This window comes from Bubalus bubalis, chromosome X, assembly GCF_019923935.1.
Source record: "Bubalus bubalis isolate 160015118507 breed Murrah chromosome X, NDDB_SH_1, whole genome shotgun sequence".
NCBI classification, from domain to species: domain Eukaryota; kingdom Metazoa; phylum Chordata; class Mammalia; order Artiodactyla; family Bovidae; genus Bubalus; species Bubalus bubalis.
In genome coordinates this window covers 729,936-753,179 of record NC_059181.1, presented here as the reverse complement: position 1 = coordinate 753,179, position 23,244 = coordinate 729,936, and the positions used below count along the sequence as shown (strand labels likewise).

At 58.8% G+C, this 23,244-nt stretch overlaps 1 protein-coding gene and 2 long non-coding RNA genes across 8 annotated transcripts; 1 reads left to right on the top strand and 2 right to left on the bottom strand.

Moving 5' to 3' along the window:
* Positions 1–133: 133 nt before the first annotated feature.
* Positions 134–18,453, top strand: ASMTL (acetylserotonin O-methyltransferase like). Of its 5 annotated transcripts, none has more exons than XM_044936689.2 (14): positions 136–318; positions 1,875–2,006; positions 3,544–3,591; positions 5,307–5,371; positions 5,994–6,055; positions 7,319–7,427; positions 8,479–8,860; positions 9,798–9,960; positions 11,887–12,050; positions 13,287–13,419; positions 14,418–14,561; positions 16,728–16,850; positions 17,495–17,756; positions 18,151–18,453. In XM_044936689.2, the coding sequence occupies exons 1-13, from the start codon at positions 226–228 to the stop codon at positions 17,716–17,718; spliced, it is 1,842 nt and encodes a 613-aa protein (XP_044792624.1). In that variant the 5' UTR covers positions 136–225; the 3' UTR covers positions 17,719–17,756; positions 18,151–18,453. The 5 variants fall into 5 exon arrangements, with proteins under 5 accessions (XP_025132543.1, XP_025132541.1, XP_044792624.1 ...); XM_044936690.2 differs by having other exon boundaries at positions 17,495–17,757; positions 18,154–18,453; XM_025276756.3 differs by lacking the exon at positions 17,495–17,756 and having other exon boundaries at positions 135–318; positions 18,154–18,453.
* On the bottom strand, positions 13,726–14,418 carry LOC112582269. The gene is made up of 2 exons (XR_003106799.2): positions 14,224–14,418; positions 13,726–14,130 (listed from the first exon to the last, which is right to left on the bottom strand). It is a non-coding gene; the product is annotated as an uncharacterized LOC112582269 (long non-coding RNA).
* LOC123331743 lies at positions 16,762–20,480 on the bottom strand. Of its 2 annotated transcripts, none has more exons than XR_006548497.2 (3): positions 20,136–20,480; positions 17,035–17,159; positions 16,762–16,898 (listed from the first exon to the last, which is right to left on the bottom strand). It is a non-coding gene; the product is annotated as an uncharacterized LOC123331743 (long non-coding RNA). The 2 variants fall into 2 exon arrangements; XR_006548496.2 differs by lacking the exon at positions 20,136–20,480 and adding an exon at positions 19,332–19,792.
* Between the last annotated feature and the right edge of the window lie 2,764 nt (positions 20,481–23,244).

Genomic DNA, 23,244 nt, shown 5'->3' with positions numbered 1-23,244 from the left:
AGGAACTTCATGCTGGGCAGGGGCCTGGGGCGGGGCCTGTGCGGGGTGAGGCGAGGTTTCATTGGTGATGAGGCCTGGGCGTGGCTCCAGAGACAAGGCGCGAGGCCTAGAAGGGGCGGGGCCTGGTGGGGCGGGGCCTGGGCCGCGCGCGCGCGCAGCGCGGGTCTCCCTCGCACTAGTCTCCCGGCCCCGGTCTCCGGGCGCCGGGCGCGGGCGCGTGGCGCCATGCTGCTGTGCCCGGTGATCGGGAAGCTGCAGCACAAGCGCGTGGTGTTGGCCAGCTCCTCTCCGCGCCGCCGGGAGATTCTCAGCAATGCTGTGAGCGGCCCGGGCCCAGGGTCTGGGGGGTCCGGGCCTGCGGACCCGGGCCTAGTGACCCGAGGCCTCGGGATCCCCGGCGTCGTGACCCGGGTCTCCCGGATGGACCCCAGAGTTGCGGGTCCGGGGCCTAGAAACTGGGGGTGTCTTAGTAGTTAGGGGAGGGCTTTGGCCAGTGTCCGGTGGTCGGAGACAAGTGCCCGAGGGTCCTGATGACCTAGGCTTCGTGGGCGGGGCGCCCCGGGGGAGATGACAGGGGCCTTGGTGGGTCTGCAGGGCCAGTGCCTAGTTATTGGGGATCCTACTGACTTGGGAGGGGGGATGTAAGAGGTGGTGGGTGTTTGCAGGCCCGGGGTCAGCAGTGGGACTGACTGACGGGGTCAAAGATGCAGGGTCTCAGGACAGAGGCCTTGTGACTGACTGTCTGGTGAGAGAGGAAGTGGGGCAGGAATCTGCTGGGGGCCTAAGTGACTGGGTATCCGGAGTCTGCAGGATTGGGGGCTGAGGTAGGCGGAGGGTAGGACCCTAGTGACCAGGGTCCAGATCAGTGGTCTCTGTGATCGGGAGCGGGCCAGGGTCTTCCAGCCAGGGCTCAGTGACCTGGCGATCTGCTGGCCAGGGAGTGTGGGGTTGCCGGGCCAAGGCCAAGTCTGTGTGCCTGCGCTGGATTTGTCCAGGTGTTGGTGGGGGGAGGGGGGTGGTGGTGGGGAAGGGGACAGAGCCACTGGACAGGGCTTGGTCTGCATGGGGCGGCCCTATTTGGGAGGGGGGTGGTTTAGAGAAGCGAGGATACCAGCTAGGGGGACAGATAGAGCCAGAAATTCTTGCCTGGGTGGGGGGCGTGAGCTGGGCTGGATGGGGGTAGGTACAGAATGAGAAGTTCTGTATGTAGCTCCCAGCGAGGGTACAGAGCCGTAGGCGGGGTTGTCTCATAGTGTGGCCCAGGGGTTAGCTGGGGGTCCGGGAGGTCCACGATGGAGGTGGGGAGGGGGCTGGGGTGCAGAAAAGTAAGGGGCAGCTGGCCGCTCACAGAGGTCCCTGCGAGTGTGGGAGGCGGAGTTTGCCCCTCTGTGGTCAAGACCCCCAGCCCCGACTCTGGAGGCAGCGGTGCCCGTGACCCGCCTTCCGCAGGCACCACCGGGTCACCTGTGTTGGGCACCAAGTCCAAGCAGCCTAGTTGTTCCCCCGCACGCAGCCGCCGTACTTGTGGCTTTTTCGTGGCCGTTCCCACAGGCGCTGTCATCTCAGTAGTCTGACCGCCGTAAGGGCGAAATGCCGGCCTTTGGGACTCTCCAGGAGCCCTTTGACCCCTCGGGGCTGCACCCCGATCAATAGCGCCCTGCTAGCCTCTGCGTGCACAAGAGGTCTTCCCACCAGGGTCCCCGAGCCCCCCCACCCCACACACACACCGGTCACACTCACGCAGCGGCCGGGAGTCGGCCCTTGGTCAGTGTCCATAGTCAGGGAAGGGGGGCTGGGCGGGTTCTTTCAGTTCCTGCCCACCCGTCAGCGTCCTGGGGCTCCCCCCCCCATACCCCTCTTCTATCCTGTTGCAGGGCCTCAGGTTCGAGGTGGTCCCGTCCAGGTTCAAGGAGAAGCTGCACAAGGCCTCATTCGCCACCCCGCAGGCGTACGCCGTGGAAACGGCCAAGCAGAAGGCCCTGGAGGTGGCCGACCGGATGTACCAGGTGAGGGCTCCTTTCCTGGGTCTCCTGCTAGCAGGGCGTCCCCAGGTGTTAATCACATCTGTTGTAAATCAGTGCCCTTCGCAGCAGGCAATAGGTGTAGCTTCTCTGCGACTGAGTGTCCTTGTGTTGTGGACACGTGTAATTCATGGGATGGTATCGTTTATACAATGTTATGTGTCACTTAGCTAGTATGTAACCTGCTGTGGCAAATTCATATCAGAGTGCCATTCAGGATAAAGCCTCGATCTACCCAGTCTATCACGAGCTGCTACCATGCCGCGTGCTACTATAACTAATAAAATAGCATCATTTATGATACAGAATTCCCTGGATTCTGGATAGAATACTGGAGGAGGAAATGGCAACCCGCCCCAGTATTCTCGCCTAGAGAATCCCATGGACAGAGGAGCCTGGCGGGCTGCAGTCCATGGGGTCGCTAAGAGTCGGACACGACTGAGCGACTTCACTTTCACTTTTCACTTTCATGCCTTGGAGAAGGAAATGGCAACCCACTCCAGTGTTCTTGCCTGGAGAATCCCAGGGACTGGGAAGCCTGGTGGGCTGCCGTCTCTGGGGTCGCACAGAGTCAGACACGACTGAAGTGACTTAGCGGCAGCAGCAGCATGAAAGTGTGAAGTGTTATTTGCTCAGTCACGTCCGACTCTTTGCTTTGCAACCCATGGAATGTAGCCCACCAGGCTCCTCTGTCCATGGGATTTCCTAGGCAAGAATACTAGAGTGGGTTGCCATTTCCTCCTCCAGGGGATCATCCCGACCCAGGGATCGAACCCAGGTCTCCTGCATTGCAAGCAGGTTCTTTACCACCTGAGCCACCTGGGAAGTCATAATTATATATAGTAATATATAACTGGGGCCCCCGTAGTGGCTCAGTGGTAAACAATCCACACACTAATGCTGGAGACGCAGGTTCGATCCCTGGGTGGGAAACATCCCTTGGAGAAGGAGATGGCAACCCACTCCAGTACTCTTGCTTGGAGAAATCATGGACCGAGGAGCCTGGCGGGCTACAGTCCACAGGGTTGCAAAGAGTCAGACACGACTGAGTGACTAACTTTCACTTTCACTGTCTCCCTTGATCGTTGTCTTGAGGACACTCCAGTCTCGCTTTCTAAAGCCAGACTGGATCCATAAATAAGCTGTGATGCTGTGTGCCGCGCGTCATGACATGAAAATGTGTAAGACATACAGGCTGCTGCTGCTGCTGCTGCTAAGTCGCTTCAGTCGTGTCCGACTCTGTGCGACCCCATAGACGGCAGCCCACCAGGCTTTCCCATCCCTGGGATTCTCCAGGCAAGAACACTGGAGTGGGTTGCCATTTCCTTCTCCAATGCAGGAAAGTGAAAAGTGAAAGGGAAGTCGCTCAGTCATGTCTGACTCTAGCGACCCCATGGACTACAGCCCACCAGGCTCCTCCGTCCATGGGATTTTCTAGGCAAAAGTACTGGAGTGGGGTGCCACTGCCTTCTCCAGACATACAGGCTAGTCCTGCCTAAAGCCGAGTCTGGGTTTCTTGCAGAAGGACCTGAGGGCCCCAGACGTGGTCATCGGAGCCGACACCATCGTGGTGAGTCTGCTTTCCAGCTTTCCGTGTCGCTGATGACTGAAATCCAGGCTTCGGGAAGGCAGGTTCTTTCTGTAAGACCTAGGGGAGTATCCATCCCAGGCTTCTCTCTCTCCCGGCTACTGATGCTTTTTTTCCAAATTCCTGGTCGTCCTTGGGCTGGTAGCCGCCTCCCTCCCGTCTCTGCCTCCGTCTCCACGCGGCCTCTCCTCTGTGTCTCTCCTGTTATGAGAACAGCATCCATCATGGATTAGGACGTACCTGGCTCCAGTATGACCTCTTAAATTTTGTTACATCCGCAAAGATCCTATTATCGAATAATGTCCTGTTCACAGGGCTGGGGGGGTCAGGACCTGGGGAAAAGGAACCTCCCCAAGATAGGGGTTTTGGCCACTGAGAGTCGGGCTTTTGGATGGGTCATCACAGTGATCCGTAGAGCTGGTCTACGGATCTGTCTCGCTGGTCATGGCCGTCTGTCTGAGACCCTGGCTGGCCTGATGGTGAGCATCGCCCAGGGATGCTGGGCCTCGTTGCTGAGGTGTTCATAGCAGCAGTGTCCCTGGATGAGTGTGTCGACGGATGATGGATGGGTAGATGGATGGATGGTTGGGTTGATTATTGGATGGATAATGGATGGGTGGGTGGTTGGGTGGATGGAAGGATGAATGGATGGGTGGGTGGATGGATGGATGGTTGGATGGGTGGGTGGATAATGGATGGATGGATAGATGGATAGAAGATGCATGGATGGATGGGTAGATGGTTGGATGGATGGATGGATGGATGGATAGATGGTTGGATGGATAAATGATGGGTAGTGGGTGGGTGGATGGATGATGGATGGATAGATGGATGGATCGTTGAGTTGATGGGTTGATGGATAGATGGATGGTTGGGTGGATGGAAGGATAAATTGGTGGATGGTTGATGGATGGGTCGATGGTTGGGTAGATGGTTGGATGCATAGATGAATGGATGGATGGTTGGATAATGGATGGATGGATGGATGGATAGATGGTTGGATGGATAAATGATGGGTGGTGGGTGGGTGGATGGATGATGGATGGATAGATGGATGGATCGTTGAGTTGATGGGTTGATGGATAGATGGATGGTTGGGTGGATGGAAGGATAAATTGGTGGATGGTTGATGGATGGGTGGATGGTTGGGTAGATGGTTGGATGCATAGATGGATGGATGGATGGTTGGATAATGGATGGATGGATAGATGGATAGATGAATGGATGGATAAGTAGCATGGGGTCCATCCGCCCAGTGGAATATGACGCAGTCATGAAAAGGAGGGAAGCCCCAACACAGGGTGCGTGGATGGACCTCAAACAGAGAGTGCTCAGTGAGAGAAGCAGGACGCAGAAGGGTACATATTACTGTATTTGTGTGAAATATCCAGAATAGGGAAGTCCACTGAGGAAGGAATCAGATCAGCAGTTGTCAGGGGCTAGGAACGAGGTGGGGAGAGCAGCTTGAGGGGAGGGGTGTTCCAGATGATGAAAGACTTCTGGAACTTGATAGTGACCCTCACCCAACAGTGGAAATGTACCACACGGTTTCCTTTAACATGGTGAGTGTCACATTATACGAATCTCGCCTAAATTAAAAAAAAAAAAATACACGAGTCTAAGACGGTGGACGGCGCAGCTGGCGCAGAGCAGCTTGGGGAGCAGAAGCAACTCTCTCCGTGGCGTTTCTCTTGCAGGCGATCGGGGGGCTGATCCTGGAGAAGCCGGTGGACAAGCAGGATGCCTACCGCATGCTGTCAAGGTGGGTGGGTCCCGGCGGTCCTCCAGGGACGCGTGGGACGGAGGCTGGGCCGTTCGCCATCTGCCCACTCACTGTCAGCATCCGTTCATCAGCCGTCTGTCCGCCCACCCATCCCCCATCACGGCCCCGTGTCTGCCACGGGCGTCACGTCCGCTGTCTCCCATAGACAGCCCCTCCTGGTTCAGGTCAGAGGACCAGGCCGTGCCCTTGAACCGACCTTGACTCTTAACAGGGCTCTGACTCCCCACACCAGCCCACCACATTCAGGGTCTCTTCCTGGCTCAGTCAGGCTGAGTGTCCACGCCCAGGACGGCACAGGGATCCAGGAAAGGGGTGGCCCAGAGCGGCCGGGATCCGGGTCCTCTGTGCGGTGCCGGCCGCTCCCGTCAGGGTGCACGTGGTCCCGTGTTTCGTCCTGTGAGGTGGCCTGATCACCGCTCCCAGCCCCTCTCTGAGCACAGTGACTACAGTCTTGCAGGGAAGCTTCACAGTCCCCCTGGGATGGTTTCCTCAGTGATTGCGCAGCCCGGGTGATAGGAGGGTGGGGCTGGTGGGCAGGGGTCACCCTGGATTCCAGAGACACTCCGGACAGTCACGCGTCCGGCCCGGCCTTGTGTTGCAGGCTCAGCGGGAAGGAGCACAGCGTGTTCACGGGCGTGGCCACCATCCACTGCTGCACCAAAGGTACCTGGACGGCCCGCGTCCCCCACCTTCCCTGGGAGTCAGGGCCACCGTGGGAGCAGCCAGGGCTCCTGGGGGAGGACCCGGGCGCCCTGGGGCGTCCCTGTCTTTGCTACCACGCGGGCCCACCCTCCCACCTGGCCTGGGAACGTTGGGGTCCCACGTGGAAATATGGGGGTTCATCGTGAGCATCCAGTGGACCCCGTGTAGGGTGTGGGGGACAATCCGCCTCGTCCAACACAACCCACCCGGAGCCTGCCTTTGAGCTCTCTGGTCTGAACGGTGGAGAAGTTTGGCTCCCGTTGGCAGGCATTAAGACATACCGTGATGAAAAGTTGTTTGTTTTTTTTTTAAAGCACAAAAAGCCTGAGGAATAACTTAAAGCTGCTTAAAAGAAATTTTAGCCCCAGGAAGGACCCTGTCATGGCGTTTAGGGCGTCCTCATCCAGGAGGAACCTTATCTTGGACCCTTCACTTCATCACGTCTGCAGAGACCCTATTTCCATATAAGTCCTGTTCTGAGGTTCTGGGTGGGCGTGAAATTTAAGGAGCACCATGGAGCCTGCTGGGGGCTTCCCAGGTGGCTCAGCACTAAAGAACCCGCCTGGTGATATAGGAGACACAAGAAACGGGATTTCAAGCCCTGGGTCGGGAAGATGCCCTGGAGAAGGGAATGGCAACCCACTGCAGTGTTCTTGCCTGGAGAATGCCATGGACAGAGGGGCCTGGCGGGCTGCAGTCCACGGGGTCACAGAGAGTCAGACACGACTGAGCAACTAACACTTTTACTTCACTTTCTATTTTATTCTTTCTCTCTTTGTTCCCCTTGTCTACAGTGGAGAATCCTTTATCCCCTATTAATGATCGTGTGTGTGTTTGTGTGTGTGTATGGATCGCACGCAAAGCTCAGGCTTTGTTGCTGTTCAGTCGCTCAGTGGTGTCTAACTCTTTGTGAGCCTATGGACTGCAGCACGCCAGGCCTCCCTGTCCATCACCAACTCCCGGAGCTTGCTCAAACTCATGTCCGTCGAGTCAGTGATGCCCTCCAACCATCTCATCCCCTGTCGTCCCCTTCTCCTCCCGCCTTCAATCTTTCCCAGCATCAGGGTCTTTTCCAGTGAGTCAGTTCATCTCAACAGGTGGCCAAAGCACTGCAGCTTCAGCTTCAGCATCAGGCTTGCCTCCTCCTGGGCTCAAAGGGTTAGACCCACGGGCCCCCACAGGCATCGGCTGCATCCCCTCACCGCAGTGCGCACTTCCTTGCAGATGGTCAGCTGGACACTGAGGTGTCCGAGTTCTACGAGGAGACCACAGTGAAGTTTTCGGAGCTGTCAGAGGAGATGCTGTGGGAGTACATCGACAGCGGGGAGCCCATGTGAGTCTCTGCAGCCGCAGTGCTGAACCCCGTCTGTCCGGAGCCACGGTGCTGGACCCACTCCCTGTCTGGAACTGCAGTGCTGAATGCCCGCCGTGGGCAGGAGACAGGCCGGGGCTGAGCCCGCACTGGGGGCCTGTGCCCGCCACGTGCCCAGGGGCCAGGGCCGGGCAGCGTGCTTAGGAAGGATGGAAGGATGTCTTACCCCGACCCCTGTCCCTACAACACTGCCGTCTGCCCCAGCAAAGGGCACCACTGTGGGTCGGGCGGGTCAGGGCAGATGCTGCCGTGGGGTGGTCTCCCCACCCAGTGTCAGGGATAGTTGCTCAGCCGCGTCCGACGCTCTGTGACCCCGTGGACTATAGCCCACCACGCTCCTCTGTCCATGGGATTCCCCGGGCAAGAATACTGGAGTGGGTTGCCAGACCCTTCTCCAGGAAATCTGCCCAACCTAGGGATCAAACCTGCGTCTCCTGCATTGCAGGCAGATTCTTTACCACTAGCGCCTGGGAAACCCTGTGCGATTTTGGGGGAACCCACCCCTCCACCCATCCCATATCCCAGCTCCTGCTTTCTGTGCACCCTGGTCTGTTGAGGAGGGTTGGTGGTTAGAGTTGAGAAGGGCCGGGGGCTCAGTCAGTATGGACAGAAAAGGATGGGCCCCTTTTCCCCTGTAAGGAGGTCTCAGAAGAGCTTCCTGGGAAGACCCGGGCTGTGGACCCCTGCGAGGAGTCCTCCTCTTGAGGCTCTGGTCAGAGACATGCGGGGAAACCCCACTGGGAGGCCCCAGTCTCTTGTGGGCAAAGCTCACCGTCTCAGGAGACCCAGGCCTGGTGTGGGGGCAGGTGCCCCCTCGCACACCCCCAGAAGCCACCGTGGAGCCTTCATCCCGTCCTGGGGGCGGGACCGAGGGATGCTCCTGGGGGCTGGTGCCACCCCCGGCACACGGCTGCCCAGGGCTGGCCGGGCGTGCGCACCCAGCAAAGCTCAGCATCACCATGTCCATCTATTTTCTCCTTCCCGCCGCGCTGTGGTCCTTCACGCTGCGCAGGGACAAGGCCGGTGGCTACGGGATCCAGGCGCTGGGTGGGATGTTGGTGGAGTACGTGCGCGGCGACTTCCTCAACGTGGTGGGCTTCCCGCTGAACCGCTTCTGCAAGGAGCTGGCGCGCCTGTACCACGCATCCCGTGCCCCCGGCGCCCCGCGGCGGGTCCAGCACGACTCCATCCCGGCCGTCGACACATTCGAGGATCTCAGCGACGCCGAGGGAGGCGGCTCTGACCCAGCTCGGGCCAACGAGGGCCTGGAGGCGGGCGGGGCGCGGCCGCAGGCTCCCCGCCTCCGGGAGGCGGACCTGAACGGGGTGACGGACAGCCAGCCCCCGCTCCCCGTGGGCCTCCTGGAGCTGATGGACGGCTTCAAAGCATCCAAGGTACCTCTGTGCGTTCGCGATCAGGTGACCCCCAGCACGGGGGGCGCTTCAGACCATCACACACCCCCCACCCCAGCCCTGGGGACTAGACGTCTGAGGTCAAGGGGTCCCAGGGCTGAGCTTCCTGCAGAGGATCCAGGGGACGGTCCTCCCCGCGTCTTCCAGCTTCTGGGGGCTCCAGGCATCCGTCCCTGGGCTAGTGGTTGCCTCCCTCCCGTGTCTGCCTCCGTCTCCCCGTGGCTTCTCTGTGTCCATGTGTCTCCTGTTCCGTGTCTTATAAGGAGCCTGTCCCTGGGGTTTAGGGCCACCGCCATCCAGGAGGGCGTCATGTCAGACCCTTCACTCTATCACATCTACGAAGATATTTTATTTCCACCGAAGGCCTTGTTCGCATATTCTGGGGTCAGGACGTGAACGTCGTCGTTTCTGAAGACTGGCAGGGCTGCGGCGGGGTCCGTGTGGGTGTCCGAGGGTGACAGGGCTCACACCAGCGCGTGCCCCACGTGTCCGGGGAAGGCTCCTTTGTCACGCGAGCCGCGGGGAGGTTAGGCTGTCCCGTGAGGCGTGTGGTGCGCGGGTGGACAGTGTGTGCCCTGCAGAGAGCGCCCAAGTGCACACACAGCCTCCCCTCCAGGTCGCAGGCTTTGTGGCCTCGACATGGGCACCGTGGGGAGCTACCACGCACCCCTTGACCGTAGCACGTTGGTTCTTCTCTGCCGAGGGAGCTTTTCTGCTTAACCCTCACTGACGTGTGCTTCCCTGGAGCAAACGTTGTGCAAGCTGGAGCCCAAACCCAGCTCCCCCTGCAGAAGAAGAGTCCCTGCTGGGCGCGGCGTTTCTGCCAGTCCCGGGCCCGCTGCCGCCGCGTCGCCGCCGTGGGGTCAGGCGCGATCGGTCCCTGCGTCGTAGCCTGACCGCCGCCCTCCGCCGCGGCCAGGCCCTGCTCACGGCGTGCGAGCTCCGAGTGTTCGATGTGCTGAAAGAGCGAGGCCCCCTGACGGCCGCCGACGTCGCCCGCGAAATCCACGCCTCGGCGGGCGGCACCGCGCGCCTGCTGGACGTCTGTGCGGCCCTGCGCGTCCTGGACAAGTCGGACACAGGTGACGGGGCTCCCCGGCTGTCGTCGCGGCAGCTCCGCGGGCGGGACCCGGCCGCCAGGTGACCCTGGCTCCTGAGCAGAGACGGGCAGACCGGCCGGCCCTGTGTCCCGCACGCGGCGGCTCCCAGAGCGCGGGCAGCTGCGGGGTGCGGGGGAGCGGCAAAGAGCAAACGGGCGTGTGTGTGTGTGTGTGTGTGTGTGTGTGTGTGTGTGTGTGTGATGTTTAGGAGGAAACAGGTGTGTGTGTGAGAGAGATGTTTAGGAAGAAACGTGTGTGTGTGTGTGATGTTAGGAGGAAAGAGGTGTATGTGTCTGTGTCTGATGTTTAGGAGGAAACGTGTGTATATGTGTGAGAAAGAGATGTTTAGGAGGAAACAGGTGTGTGTACGTGATGTTTAGGAGGAACTAGGGTGTGTGTGTGTGTGTGTGTGTGTGTGTGTGTGTGATGTTCAAGACAGAGACTTCCTTACGGACTCAGAAGGGTTGTATCAGCCAAGGTTCCCCAAGGAAACAACTCATAGGGTGTGTGTGTGTGTGCACAGCGTAGATACCTGCGTATTCTTACTTATCTGTTCAGGTCGGCAGCCAGGTGAGGTGAATGCCTACAGGGTGACTGATAGTAGAATGATGCTTAGATTGGTGGATGGATGGATGGTGGATATATAGATGATTCATGGATTAGCAAACAGGTAACACACAGATGCTGCTTGCTCAGGCGCCTCAGTCGTGGCCAGCTTTTTTGCGACCCCGTGGACTGTAGCCCACCAGGCTCCTCTGTCCGTGGGATTCTCCAGGCAAGAATACTGCAAGATGCCCTTCTCCAGGGGATCTTCGCCACCCAGGGATCGAACTTGTGTCTTCTGCGTCTCCTGCATTGGCCACAAGATTCTTTACTGCTGAGACCCCTGGGAAGCCCAATAGATAGATGGGTGGATGGATAAATGATAAATTGCTTGGTTGATTCATAGGTGAATGTAATAGGCCTGTAAATAGATAAGTAGATGGTTGATAGAAAGGTCACCAGACAGATAGCTGATGAATAAATAGAGAACAGACAGATGGATAAACAGAAAATAGGGTAAGTGGATGGACAGATGACAGAAAGACAGGTGATGAATACAGGCTGATGGGTGAACAGGTGGATATACAGTAGATAAATTGATAGATCAATAGATAAAAAATGATGACAGATGATAGCTAGATTGGTAGATCGATAAAGGGAAAAGGGAAAGTGAAGTCGCTCAGTTGAGTCCCGCTCTCTGCCACCCCATGGACTGTAGCCTACCAGGCTCCTCCGTCCATGGGATTCTCCAGGCAAGAGTACTGGAGTGGGGTGCCATTTCCTTCTCCAGGGTAGATAGATAAATGACGGATAAATAGGTGATAGGTGGAGGGATTGATGGATAAGCAACAGATGTGTCGATGGGTAAATGATAGATGAGCTGAGCTGACAAATGATAGGTAAATAGATTTATTCACACACAGATGAGAGCTGCTAAAGAAACAGGTAGATGATACAGATTGACAGATGGTTAACAGGTGACAGAGAGAGATGGAGGTGACTGCCAGATATGAACAGACAGGTGCATACACAGATGGGCTTCCCAGGTGGCTCCGTGGTAAAGAACCCGCCTGCCAGTGCAAGAGACGCGGGTTCGGTCCCTGAGTCGGGAAGATCCCCTGGCGGAGGAAAAGATCCCACTCCAGTATTCTTCCCGGGAGAATGCCATGGACAGAGGAGCCTGGCGGGCTGCAGTCTACGTGGTCGCAAAGAGTCGGGTGCGTGCGAGGGCGTCACGCTGTCGGCCGGACGATGCTTGCGCCAACACCACAGGGACCCCGAGCAGTGGCTCCCCCCGCCCCCACCCCGTCCCTCTGATGTCCAGGGGAGCCCTTACAGGGGTCCCATGATGCTCCTTCCTTTCAGGTTACAGCAACACGGAGATGGCCAGCCTGCACCTGGCATCGGACGGCGAGCAGTCTCTCCACGGCCTGGCCGCCTACCACGACGGGCCCGTCTGGGGCGCCTTCACGCACCTGGGCCGGGCCGTGCGAGGGGGGGCAGCGTGGACCCCAGAACCCCTGCCGCAGGTACCCCAGAACCTGCCGCTGCTTCTCACGTGCCATCTCTGCCGCTGATGGACTGGCCACGGGCCCCGAAAGCATCCCAGACCCGGGGACCATCAGAACCCATTATCCCGGCGGGAGGCTGCAGATGCGGGTTCTTAGGGACAGTGTGGGGGGCAGCCGGCTGCCCACAGCTCCCGAAGAGGGTGTCTCCATGAAGGGGCTGCTGCAAGCCAATGTCCCCCGTTTCCTACGTGAGGTTAGATGGTGTAGAGACTATGCCTTCTGAGCTCGGAGTCTGCAAATCCCTCCCTGCCCTGCCTCCTGGCTCCCGACCCTCCAGAGAGAGCCTTGTGGGGGTGTTGAGTGGGTCTGTTGGGGGTGCTTCCCTGGTGGCTCAGCTGGTGAAGAAGCCGCCTGCAATGCAAGAGACCTGGGTTTGATCTCTGGGTCGGGAAGATCCCCTGGAGGAGGAAATGGCAACCCACTCCAGTATACTGGCCTGGAGCGTTCCATGGACTGTACAGTCCATGGGGTTGCAAAGAGTCAAACACGACCGTGTTTCCCTGGTGCCTCAGATGGTGAAGCGTCTGCTGCAATGCGGGAGACCTGGGTTCAATCCCTGGGTCGGGAAATCCCCTGGAGGAGGGCATAGCAACCCACTCCACTATTCTGGCCTGGAGAATCCTATGCACTGTATAGTCCACGAGTCACAAAGAGCTGGACGAGACTCAACAACTCTCAGCTTTTCACTTAGAAACAAAAGACATTTATTCCTGTGGTTGTAGAAGCTGGACGTCTGACATCCCGGCGAGGGTGGGTTTAGCATCCAGTGAGGATGCAGTTCCTGGCTCCTCGATGGGCGTCTTCTTCTCCTCCCCTCCCTCCCTTGCTGTGTCTCCTGGACGCCTCCCCACCTAGTCTGCCCCCATCGTCCTGCGTACCAAGCCCCCCTTGCTTAGTCGCTCAGTCGTGTCTGACTGTTTGCGACCCCATGGACTGTATTGCACCAGGCTCCTCTGTCCATGGGATTCTCCAGGCAAGAGTGCTGGAGTGGGTTGCCATCTCCTCCAGGGGATCTTCCCAACACAGAGGTGGAGCCCAGGTCTACTGCATGGCATGTGTACTCTTTACTGTCTGACCCACCACGGAAGCCCACAAAGCCCCCTGCCCTCAAGAGATGCCATGCAGAATGTCATCCCAGGTGCAGGACCACCTGGGCCCCTGGTGGGTCTCTCCTGAGATCCTGTTCCGTTTCAGGCCCCCCACAAGTGGAGCACGGAGGCGACCCTGCAGTTCATGAGGGCCTCGCACGGACTCAGCAAGCTGACCGCCCAGCACGTGGCCACAGCCTTTGACCTGTCCCCATTCACCTCCGCCTGCCACCTGGGAGGTACATCCCTCTGCCCGACAGGAGTCAGGGGCAAACACCTGCGAGCGCACCTCTTGTCGGAAGCTGCAGGGGCCTTACGTGCAGATAGGCTCACCCAGTGGCTCAGATGGGAAAGAATCCGCCTGCAAGCCAGGTCACTCAAGTTTAATCCCTAGGTCGCGAAGATCTCCTCGAGAAGGGAGTGGCAACCCGCTCCAGTATTCTTGCCTGGAGAATCCCCAGGGACAGAGGAGCCTGGCGGGGCTACAAGTCCACAGGGTTGCATAATCGGACACGACTGAGTGACTAACACACAATACCTACTAATAAGACTTGGAAAATGGGTTTATCTCTACAAACCACCCAAGGATCTAAATGTATCCAGGGTGGATGTGGGGCTTGGGGTGATATTCCCAAGTGCTAGGAGGTCCCAGGGATGGCTCAGTCCTATCAGCTCCTTCCTGGGGCCTGCCAAGCAGAGGAGGGGACTGTGGAACCTGTCTGCTGCCATCTCATGAGGTCTGATTATGCCACACACACACCCCCTCTACTCCTCCCAGCCAGTCCTTCCCCCAGGACATTGGACGGAGAAGGAGCAGATGCCTTCCCAAGCGGTGTAGTGGGATTGGGGTCCTAGGAGGGCTCCTGAGCTGCCAGCTTGCATTTTCCCATCCTCTGCAGAGCGTTCCTCCAGGTGACGCGGAGCGGCTGCTGTGGCACCAGCCATCGCATCTGCATTCCCACAACAGAGCAGAGAAGGGAAGAGCACAACTCTCTAGAACCCTGCTCTAGGATTCCCCGTGGATCTCTTTCCACCCTGCTCACCTGGCTCGGGCCAGCGCTTGGTCCAGTACCACTCCCCAAGGCCCTGAGTTTGAGACGGCAGAGATCTCCCAACTGGCTGACCTCCTGTGAGGGCACAGGCTGAGGTCATGTCTGAGAGTGCTGATTTGGTGCCGCCAGGGCTGCGCCTCTGGAGACAGGCCAGGGTGGTCCAGAGCCCACGTTTCTTCCCACAGGCTGCACGGGCGCCCTGGCCCACAAGCTTGTCCAGGAGTACCCGCGTCTGCAGGTGGCCGTCTTTGACCTCCCAGAGGTCATCAAGCTTGCCGGGGACTTTGAGAGCGACGCACGGCCGCCAGAGCGGGTCCACTTTGTGCCAGGTCAGTGTGGTGTCCTTGTCTGCCCGCTCTCCCTCTTTGGGCGCCCTTATTTATCTCCTGTACGCGGTGAGTAGGGCTTCCCTGGTGGCGCAGTGGTAAGGAGCCAGCCTGCCAAAGCAAGAGATGTGGGTTCGGTCCCTGGGTCGGGAAGATCCCCTGGAGGAGGAAATGGCACCCCTCCAGTATTCTTTCCTGGGAAATCCAACAGACAGAGGAGTTTGGTGGGCTACAGTCCACGCGGTGTCAGAGAGCTGGATGCGACTGAGCACATGTATCCAGCCTGTGTGTGTCTTTATGTCTACATTTCTGTCTCGGTATCTGAGTGTGTGTTGTGTGTGTCTGAGTGTATGTGCCTGTGAGTGTGTGCATGTGTGTCTGTCTGTGTATGTATGCATGCATATGTGGTCTGTGTGTGTGTGTGTCTAAATATGTATGTCTGTGTGTCTATATGTGTATTTTTCTGTGTGTCTTTGTGTTTGTGTCTTTCTGTGTCTGTGTGTGTAAAGTGAAAAAGTGTTAGTTGTTCATTCTTGGCTTCCCCGTGGACTGCAGCCCGCCACGCTCCTCTGTCCATGGGATTCCCCAGGCAAGAATACCGGAGGGGGTTGCCATGCCGTCCTCCAGGGGACCGTCCCGACCCAGGGATTGAACCCAGGTCTCCTGCACTGGGGGTGGATTCCTTACTGTCTGGGCCACCAGGGTGCTGTGTGTGCAGGTGTGTGTACATACGCGTGCTTGCACGTGTGTAAGTATCAGCGTGTGTGTCTATCTGTGGTCTGTGCACATCTGTGTTTCTGTGTGTTGCTGTGTGCCCGTGTGTAGCTGTGTGTGTATAGCTGTGTGTGCCCGTGTGTAGCTCTGTGTCACTGTGTGTTGCTGTCTCTGTAGCTGTGTCTGTGCATAGTTTGTGTGTAGCTGTGTGTCTCTGTATCACTGTGTGTAGCTGTATGTCATGCTGTGTAGCTGTGTGTGGCTGTGTGTGTGTAGCTGTGTGTCCGTGTGTAGCTGTGTGTGTGTGGCTGTGTGTAGGTGTCTCTCTGTGTGTCACTTTGTGTCTGTAGCTGTATGTGTGTGTGTAACTGTGTGTGTGTGTGTGGCTGTGTGTGCGTGTGTAGCTGTGTGTCTGTGTATAATTGTGCCTGTGTGTAGCTGTGTGTGTATAGCTGTGTGTATAGCTGTGTGTGCCCGTGTGTAGCTCTGTGTCACTGTGTGTTGCTGTCTCTGTAGCTGTGTCTGTGCATAGTTTGTGTGTAGCTGTGTGTCTCTGTATCACTGTGTGTAGCTGTATGTCATGCTGTGTAGCTGTGTGTGGCTGTGTGTGTGTAGCTGTGTGTCCGTGTGTAGCTGTGTGTGTGTGGCTGTGTGTAGGTGTCTCTCTGTGTGTCACTTTGTGTCTGTAGCTGTATGTGTGTGTGTAACTGTGTGTGTGTGTGTGGCTGTGTGTGCGTGTGTAGCTGTGTGTCTGTGTATAATTGTGCCTGTGTGTAGCTGTGTGTGTATAGCTGTGTGTATAGCTGTGTGTGCCCGTGTGTAGCTCTGTGTCAGTGTGTGTAGCTGTGGCTGTGCATAGTTTGTATGTAGCTGTGCATAGCTGTGTGTCTGTGTGTACCTGTGTGTAGATGTGGCTGTGTGTAGCTGTGTGACTGTGTGTAGCTGTGTGTGTGTGTCTGTGTGTAGCTGTGTGTTTCTGTAGGTGTGTGTGGCTGTGTATAGCTGTGTGTCTGTAGCTGTGTCTGTGTAGCTGTGTGTCTGTGTGTAGCTGTGTGTGTGTGTAGCTGTGGCTTTGTGTACTGTGTCTGTGTGTGTCTGTGTCTAGCATGGCTGTGTGTCACTGTGTGTAGCTGTGTGTGTCTGTGTGTAACTGTGTGTGTGTACCTGTGTCTGTGTGTGGCTGTGTGTGTGTACCTGTGTCTGTGTGTGGCTGTGTGTGTGTACCTGTGTCTGTGTGTAGCTGTGTCTCTGTCTTACATCTGTGTGTCACTGTGTGTAGCTATGTGTGTCTGTGTGTAGCTCTGTGTGTTACATCTGTGTGTCTGTGTGTAGCTCTGTGTGGCTGTGTGTCTGTGTGTGGCTGTGTGTCTCTGTGTTACATCTGTGTGTAGGACGCGGGCTGCAGAAGCGGTCCCTGTGGCGTCCACACCTCCAGCCCGTCTGTGTTTAACCCAGGTGACCTTTCTAGCGACCGCCTCCCGCCCGCAGACCTGTACATTGTCTGCAGCCTCCTGCACGACTGGCCGGACGACCGACTCCACGGGCTCCTGAGCAGGGTCTCCGGCTGCTGCAAACCAGGTGAGACCCTGGACTTGCCTTTTCTTCCTGCACTTGCCTTTCTTCACACTTAAAGACAAGTTCCCATCCAAAAAAGAAAGAAAAGAAACCGAATGAGTGTTACACAGTCAGCCTCCCCACCCGTGCAGCCCAGACTCCGGTGGCCTCCGCACCCGTCCAGCCCACGGTCCGGTGCCCACTTTACCGTCTGCCTGGGACACAGCTGATCCCCAGTTGTCGGTCCTTCATTTCTGAGCTTTCCAGAAGCACTATGCGTATGGGGGGGGTCTCATGGGCTCCCCCTGGTGGCTCAGATGGTAAAGAATCTGCCTGCAATACGGGAGATCTAGGTTCGATCCCTGGGTTGGGAAGATCCCCTGCAGAAGGGAAAGGCTACCCACTCCAGTATTCCTGCCTGGAGAATGCCATGGACAGAGGAGCCTGGCGGGCTACAGTCCTCGGGGTCGCAGAGTCGGACACGACTGAGGGACTGAGCACAGCGCAGCTCCGGGCATCGCAGAGGCAGCGGCTCTGGGCCTGCAGACAGAATTCCTCCCACCTTCCCCACAGGGAAGTCCTCCCGCGGGGAGCCCCGGGGGCACCCGCAGGCTGGATCCTGGGACGCCTGCCCATCCCTTCCCTTATCTCTGTGTCTGTCTCCCCAGGCGCTGGCCTCCTGCTGGCCGAACTGGCGCCCGCGGAGGAGGAGGAGGAGGCCAGCGGGGCAGCGCGGAGGCCCCCCGGGCTGCGGGCCCTAGGGGTGGGGCGGCTCCCCCGGAGCCCCGGGCAGTACCGGCGCCTCCTGCAGCAGCTCGGCTTCCAGGACGTGCAGGCGGCGCGCGCGGGAGGCCTGCTGCACGTGGTCCTGGGGACCCGGGCCCCAGCCTGAGGGTCGCCCCGCCCCTAGTGCCACAGCGCGAGCCTGTTCGGGGTGATTCCTAGAGAAGAGGGGTCTCGCGGAACAACGGTTATTAAAGGAGGCGGAAAGCAGGCAGTGTCCGCGCGCGTCTGTAGGGGCGCCCTGGACGCAGGAGATGCGACCTCTAACCCGAGAGGGGAAGGCTACGCGGGCTGGGAGTGCTTGCTGGGGAGCGTAGCGGGGGCTCGGAGAGGGGCCTGGGGCGCCCCGGGGCTGGAGGCGACCGACAGAGCGGACCCCCGAGAAAGCCAGGCGGTGCGGTCCTCCCCCCGAAGGCACCTGGTGGCAGCCAGGCGGGGCCCCCAGTGAGAACAAGTGACGTGCACAGCCAGCCCCGGGGGCGCGTGGGGGGCGCGGCCCCTTGTGACACCAGGCTCCCTAGAGGAAACTTTCCCTTCTATCCAGAGGGGTCTGAACACCAGCCCGCGGGGAAGGCGGTACCCGAGCTCCCCACGCCACCCCAGGAGTCCTTGCAGCAGCCCGCCTAATGCAGGCGGGACTCAGGGGTCCCACACCCAGCAGCAGGTCCGCGAGCCAAGGACACGCCCGAGCGAGACCCCCAGCTGGAGGCTGACGGCAGCTAATGTCTGCGGAAGCGAGGAACGCCGGCCCGTGGGGGCCTTATTCCCTCACTCTCCTTTTCGTGTTGGGGCTCTTTGCAGTTAAAACAACAACAACATTAAAAGGCGAGAGGTGGAAATATGACTGACGGACATAAAACCTGTCTCTTCATTGCTTAGAACACAAACGAGCAGGCGGCGCTAGGGGCGAAGAACCCGCCTGCTAATGCAGGAGACCTGAGCAAGGCAGGCTCCATCCCTGGGTGGGGAAGATCCCCTGGAGGAGAAAATGGCAACCCACAGCAGTATTCTTGCCTTGAGGACAGAGGAGCCTGGCGGGCTATAGTTCATGGAGTCGCAGAGTCAGACACAACTGAAGCCACTTAGCACAGCGCAATCCTGTCTCTGGCTGACACCGAGGACTGACTCACAGAGAGCCTGGCTCGTGCACTGCCTCCCCCCACCCGCCCCAAATGCGCCCCTCAGCCCTTCCGTGACTCAGCCGATCATCAACCACCTCTTTTCTTTTAGTCAACCCACCCATCTTTCAGATGTCGCTGAGTCGCTAAGAGTCCTGTCTGGCTTTTTTTTTTTTTTTTTTTTTTTGCAACCCACACGGACTGTAGCCCGCCAGGCTTCTCTGTCCGTGAGATTTCTCAGGCAAGACTACTGGAGCTTCCCTGGTGGCTCAGACAGTAAAGAATCTGCCTGCAATGCAGGAGACCCGGGTTGGATCCCGGGGTCGGGAAGATCCCCTGGAGGAGGAAATGGCAACCCGCTCCAGCAGTCTGGCTACAGTCTATGGGGTCGCGGAGTCGGACATGACTTAGCAGCCAGACGACAGAAACCATCTCGGATACGCAGCGTCTAACGCTGTGCACGTAATTAAAGCTGGGGACGGTGCACCCCCGCCCCCCGGAGTCCCGGAATAGAACCCCTTCCTTCCCCCACACCCATCCACCATCCCACCTCCCTTAACCGTCCCCATCGCAAACCCCACGGGTGCAGTCTTTCCCCCAATACGCGGGGTGTCTGTGGTCCTGCCGCCCTCCCGGGTCAGCCGTTAGGGGAACACACGGCCTGGGCCACCGATGCCCCCCACCCGTCCTCCCAGAACACACAGAGGGAGTACACACCCATCTAAGGCCCACGTGAACTGCTTTTAAAGGAGAAACACGTTCTGCGCCCTAGTTAGCAACGAGGACAGATTTCATATTCATTCGGTCCTTCCCGCAGACAGCAAGCTCCTGACTTGGGGGAAAGGAGTCGGGGCGGGGGTGGGGTGACCCCTGGGATGTACGTAGAGCCCCACGGAGGGGGTGGTCCGTCATATACGGGAGGGGACAGGGTGGCGCGGAGGTTAACCGCCTCCACCACCGAGGCTGCAGAGAGCCGTCTTGGGGTGCCCAACGCCAGTTCTCAAAGCAAAGCGCGGAGTGCCAGAGCCTGGCAGCCTGAAGGACCAGCTCAGGCTGGAAAGTCCTCGTTGGCCCAGCGGGCAGTGATAAGCATCGCCGGGTCCCGCCCCGCCCACACGGAAGGGATGCCTCCCTCACCCGGGCGTGCCCCGGAGCCAGCGGCGCGTCCCCGCCCAGAACCCGGGCCGGCCTCGCTCTCTCTTCCAGCACCGTGTGGTCGCGGCCGGCCGGAACCGGGCTGGGCCACCAGCCAGCTCCGTCCTCCAGGCCGCAGACCAGCCCCAGTGAAGCCTCAGAAAATGCCAGAACACCAAGGCCCTCCCCCTCGCTGAGATCCTCATCCGCTGGCAGCGACCTGATCCGTCCCCACCCCTCTGGGGCCCAGCCATTCTCCGGCCTCACCTCTTACCTGGCTCTCCCAGGAAGAGGACTCAGGAAGTCCCTCCTGCCAGGACACCGGGGGCTGGAAAAATGAATGACCGGCTGGGGGGTGGGGGGAGGGGTGCCTCGGCTGTCGTGGGTCAGTAGTCCCTAGCATCCATCCGTCCAGTGGCACTTGGAAGAGACTCCCTCATAAACAGGTGGGCGGGGCGGCAGAAAGGACAAAGGCAGGGATGAGAAAGAAAGCAACAGAAACAGCAAAGAAAGTGCCAGTCACTCAGTCGTGTCCGACTCTTGCCGACCCCACGGACTGTAGCCCACCAGGCTCCTCTGTCCATGGCTTTCCAGGGCAACAATACCGGACTTGGGTTGCCATGCCCTCCTCCAGGGGATCTTACCCACCCCGCCATCAAAACCTGGCTGCGGGCAGGTTCTTGACCATACGAGCCAACGTGGGGGGAGGGGCATAAAGAAAAAAAGGGGAAGGGGATAGAAAGAGAAAAGAGCAACCGGGCAGAGAGAGGCAAATTAAGAAATAATTCTTGCACCTGCGTTGTTACAATGCATTTGTTTTCTGGACCTGGCTGCTGACATACCTTGGCATTCGCTTTGTGAAAATTCACAGGACGATACACTTAGGACTTGTGCTGTTTAGTTCTTTATAATTCAATAAACTTGACTCATTGTAAAAGACTCTGATGCTGGGAGGGACTGGGGGCAGGAGGAGAAGGGGACGACAGAGGATGAGAGGGCTGGATGGCATCACTGACTCGATGGACGTGGGTCTGGGTGAACTCCGGGTTGGTGATGGACAGGGAGGCCTGGCGTGCTGCGCTTCATGGGGTCGCAAAGAGTCGGACACGACTGAGCAACTGAACTGAACTGAAAGAGCTCACAGGGTTTTCCTTCGGTGGTTCAGACAGGAAAATAACCTACCTGCAATGCGGGAGATCTGGGTTCACTCCCTGGGTGGGCAAGATCCCCTGGAGAAGGAAATGGCAACCCACTCCAGTATTCTTGCCTGGAGAATCCTGTGGACAGAGGAACCTGGAGGGCTAAAGTCTACAGGTTCGTGTCAACTACAAATTGGCACTTAAAGAGCATTGCTGACGACTGAACAACAAAGGCAATTTGCCATCTGCCTCTACAGAGATTGAACCCCATGCTGCTATCGCTGTGGACCTTCAACAATCCCTGAAGGAGTTCAGGGTGCAGTGAGGCACTCTGTGCTCCAGGGAATGTGGTGGGACAGGTCTTTAGTTAGTTTGATGTTTTTAGGAACAGATTTTATGATCTCAATCCTTGCAATTCCTCATTTCTGGTCCAGTTCAGGTCAGTGTCCGACTCTTTGCGACCCCATGGACTGCAGCATGCCAGGCCTCCGTGTCCATCACCAAGTCCTGGAGTTTACTCAAACTCATGCCCATTGAGTCAGTGACGCCATCCATCTCATCCTCTGTCGTCCCCTTCTCCTCCGGCCTTCAATCTTTCCCAGCATCAGGGTCTTTTCAAATGAAGTCAGCTCTTCCCATCAGATGGCCAAAGGGTTGGAGTTTCAGCTTCAACATCAGTCCTTCATACCTAGAGAAGCACTAAATCCATTCACGGTGACATCAGATTCTCATGACTAACAAAAACCGTTTGTAAACTGTTTCGTGGCATTGAACTCCCCCTTCACCAAAACCTCATATATTGACTTTCCCCCACTGCAGCTTTGGAGCGGTCTCTCAGAGCTATCTGTGATGCTGCCTCCCAGGGCTGCAGTCCTCATTTTGCCCCAAATAAAACTTAACTCACAAGTCTCAAGTTATACTTTTTTTTTTTAATTCCACAGTCACAAAGGGTTGGACACGACTGAGCGACCACCACATGCATAAGGTGTTCAGGCCTTCCAAACATCAAGGTCTCCGGACACGCCCTTGGAGGCAGGGGGCCTATACTGCCGCGTGTGATATGTGTGCACACACGTCTGCGCGTCGGCATGTGCAATGGCTGCACACGTGTGCACGTCTGTAGACACACGTGTACACGTCTGTAGACACACGTGTACACGTCTGTAGACACACGTGTACACACACGTGAGTGCACCTGTCAGGGAGCTTGTGAAACCAGCACGCGTGCCTCTGTTCTTCTAGGAGACACCCCCCACCGCCCCCCGCCAAGTCGCAGTGCCCGGCTTGACAGGGACACCCCGAGTCTGGGCCCCGCTGGGCCCTGGAAAGACAGCCGGACCTCCTCCATCCCGGGACCCCCAAATGTACCCAGAGTCGTCAGGGTTGGGGGACCCCACGGAGGGGCGCCGGGTCCTCCGGGGTCGCTCTCCTGGGCGGACCCCGGTCTCCCGGGCTGAGCACAGGCAAACCCTGCTCCGAAGCCGGGCCGGCCGGGGTTCGGGGCGATCTCGTACGCTGGGTCAGAACCCACAGACTGCATCGCTCGTCCCGCGGGGAGAGGCGGGGCCTGGAGGGCGCCAGGGGTCATCAAGGCCTCTCGGGGGGGGGTGGGGGCTGGGTTGGGGGGGGGGGGTCGCGGGCGGGACTCGGGGGTCTGCGGCGCGGAGCCGGGGCCCCAATGATCGGACCGGCCAGACTGGACGAGCCTGGGGACCCGAGCGTACGGTGCTACGATTGGGAGAAGAGAGGGCGCGGGGCTCCGCAAAGCCTGGCCGGTCCCCTACGACGTTGGTGTTCGTCGCCGCCGCCAGGCCAAGCATGACCTTGAAAAGGTCAAAGTGGCCGCCACGCACCCCACTGCGACCCGCCCCGGGAACGCTTGGCGCAGGGGCTGGGCGCGGCTCCCGACCTGCCCTGCGGTGAGACGCGCGGGCCAGGGGGCAGAGCCTGCGTGGAGGCGCAGCCAATAGGCGAGGCGCACGGGAGGCCGCGGGGCGGGGCGAGGCGCAGTTCCCGGCAGCCCGCGGGGGGCGCGGCGCGCGCTCAGGGGGCGGGGCCGGGGCGGCGGCGCAGCCAATGGGCGCGGCCGTACGGACTCACGGGGCGGGGCGCCGCGCCGCTCCCGGCAGCCCGCGCGGGGGCGGGGCGCGCGTCTAGGGGGCGGGGCCCGGGCGGCGGCGCAGCCAATGGGCGCGGCGCGCGGGGGCCGCGAGGCGGGGCGCGGGCTCCTTAGCGGCTGCGCGG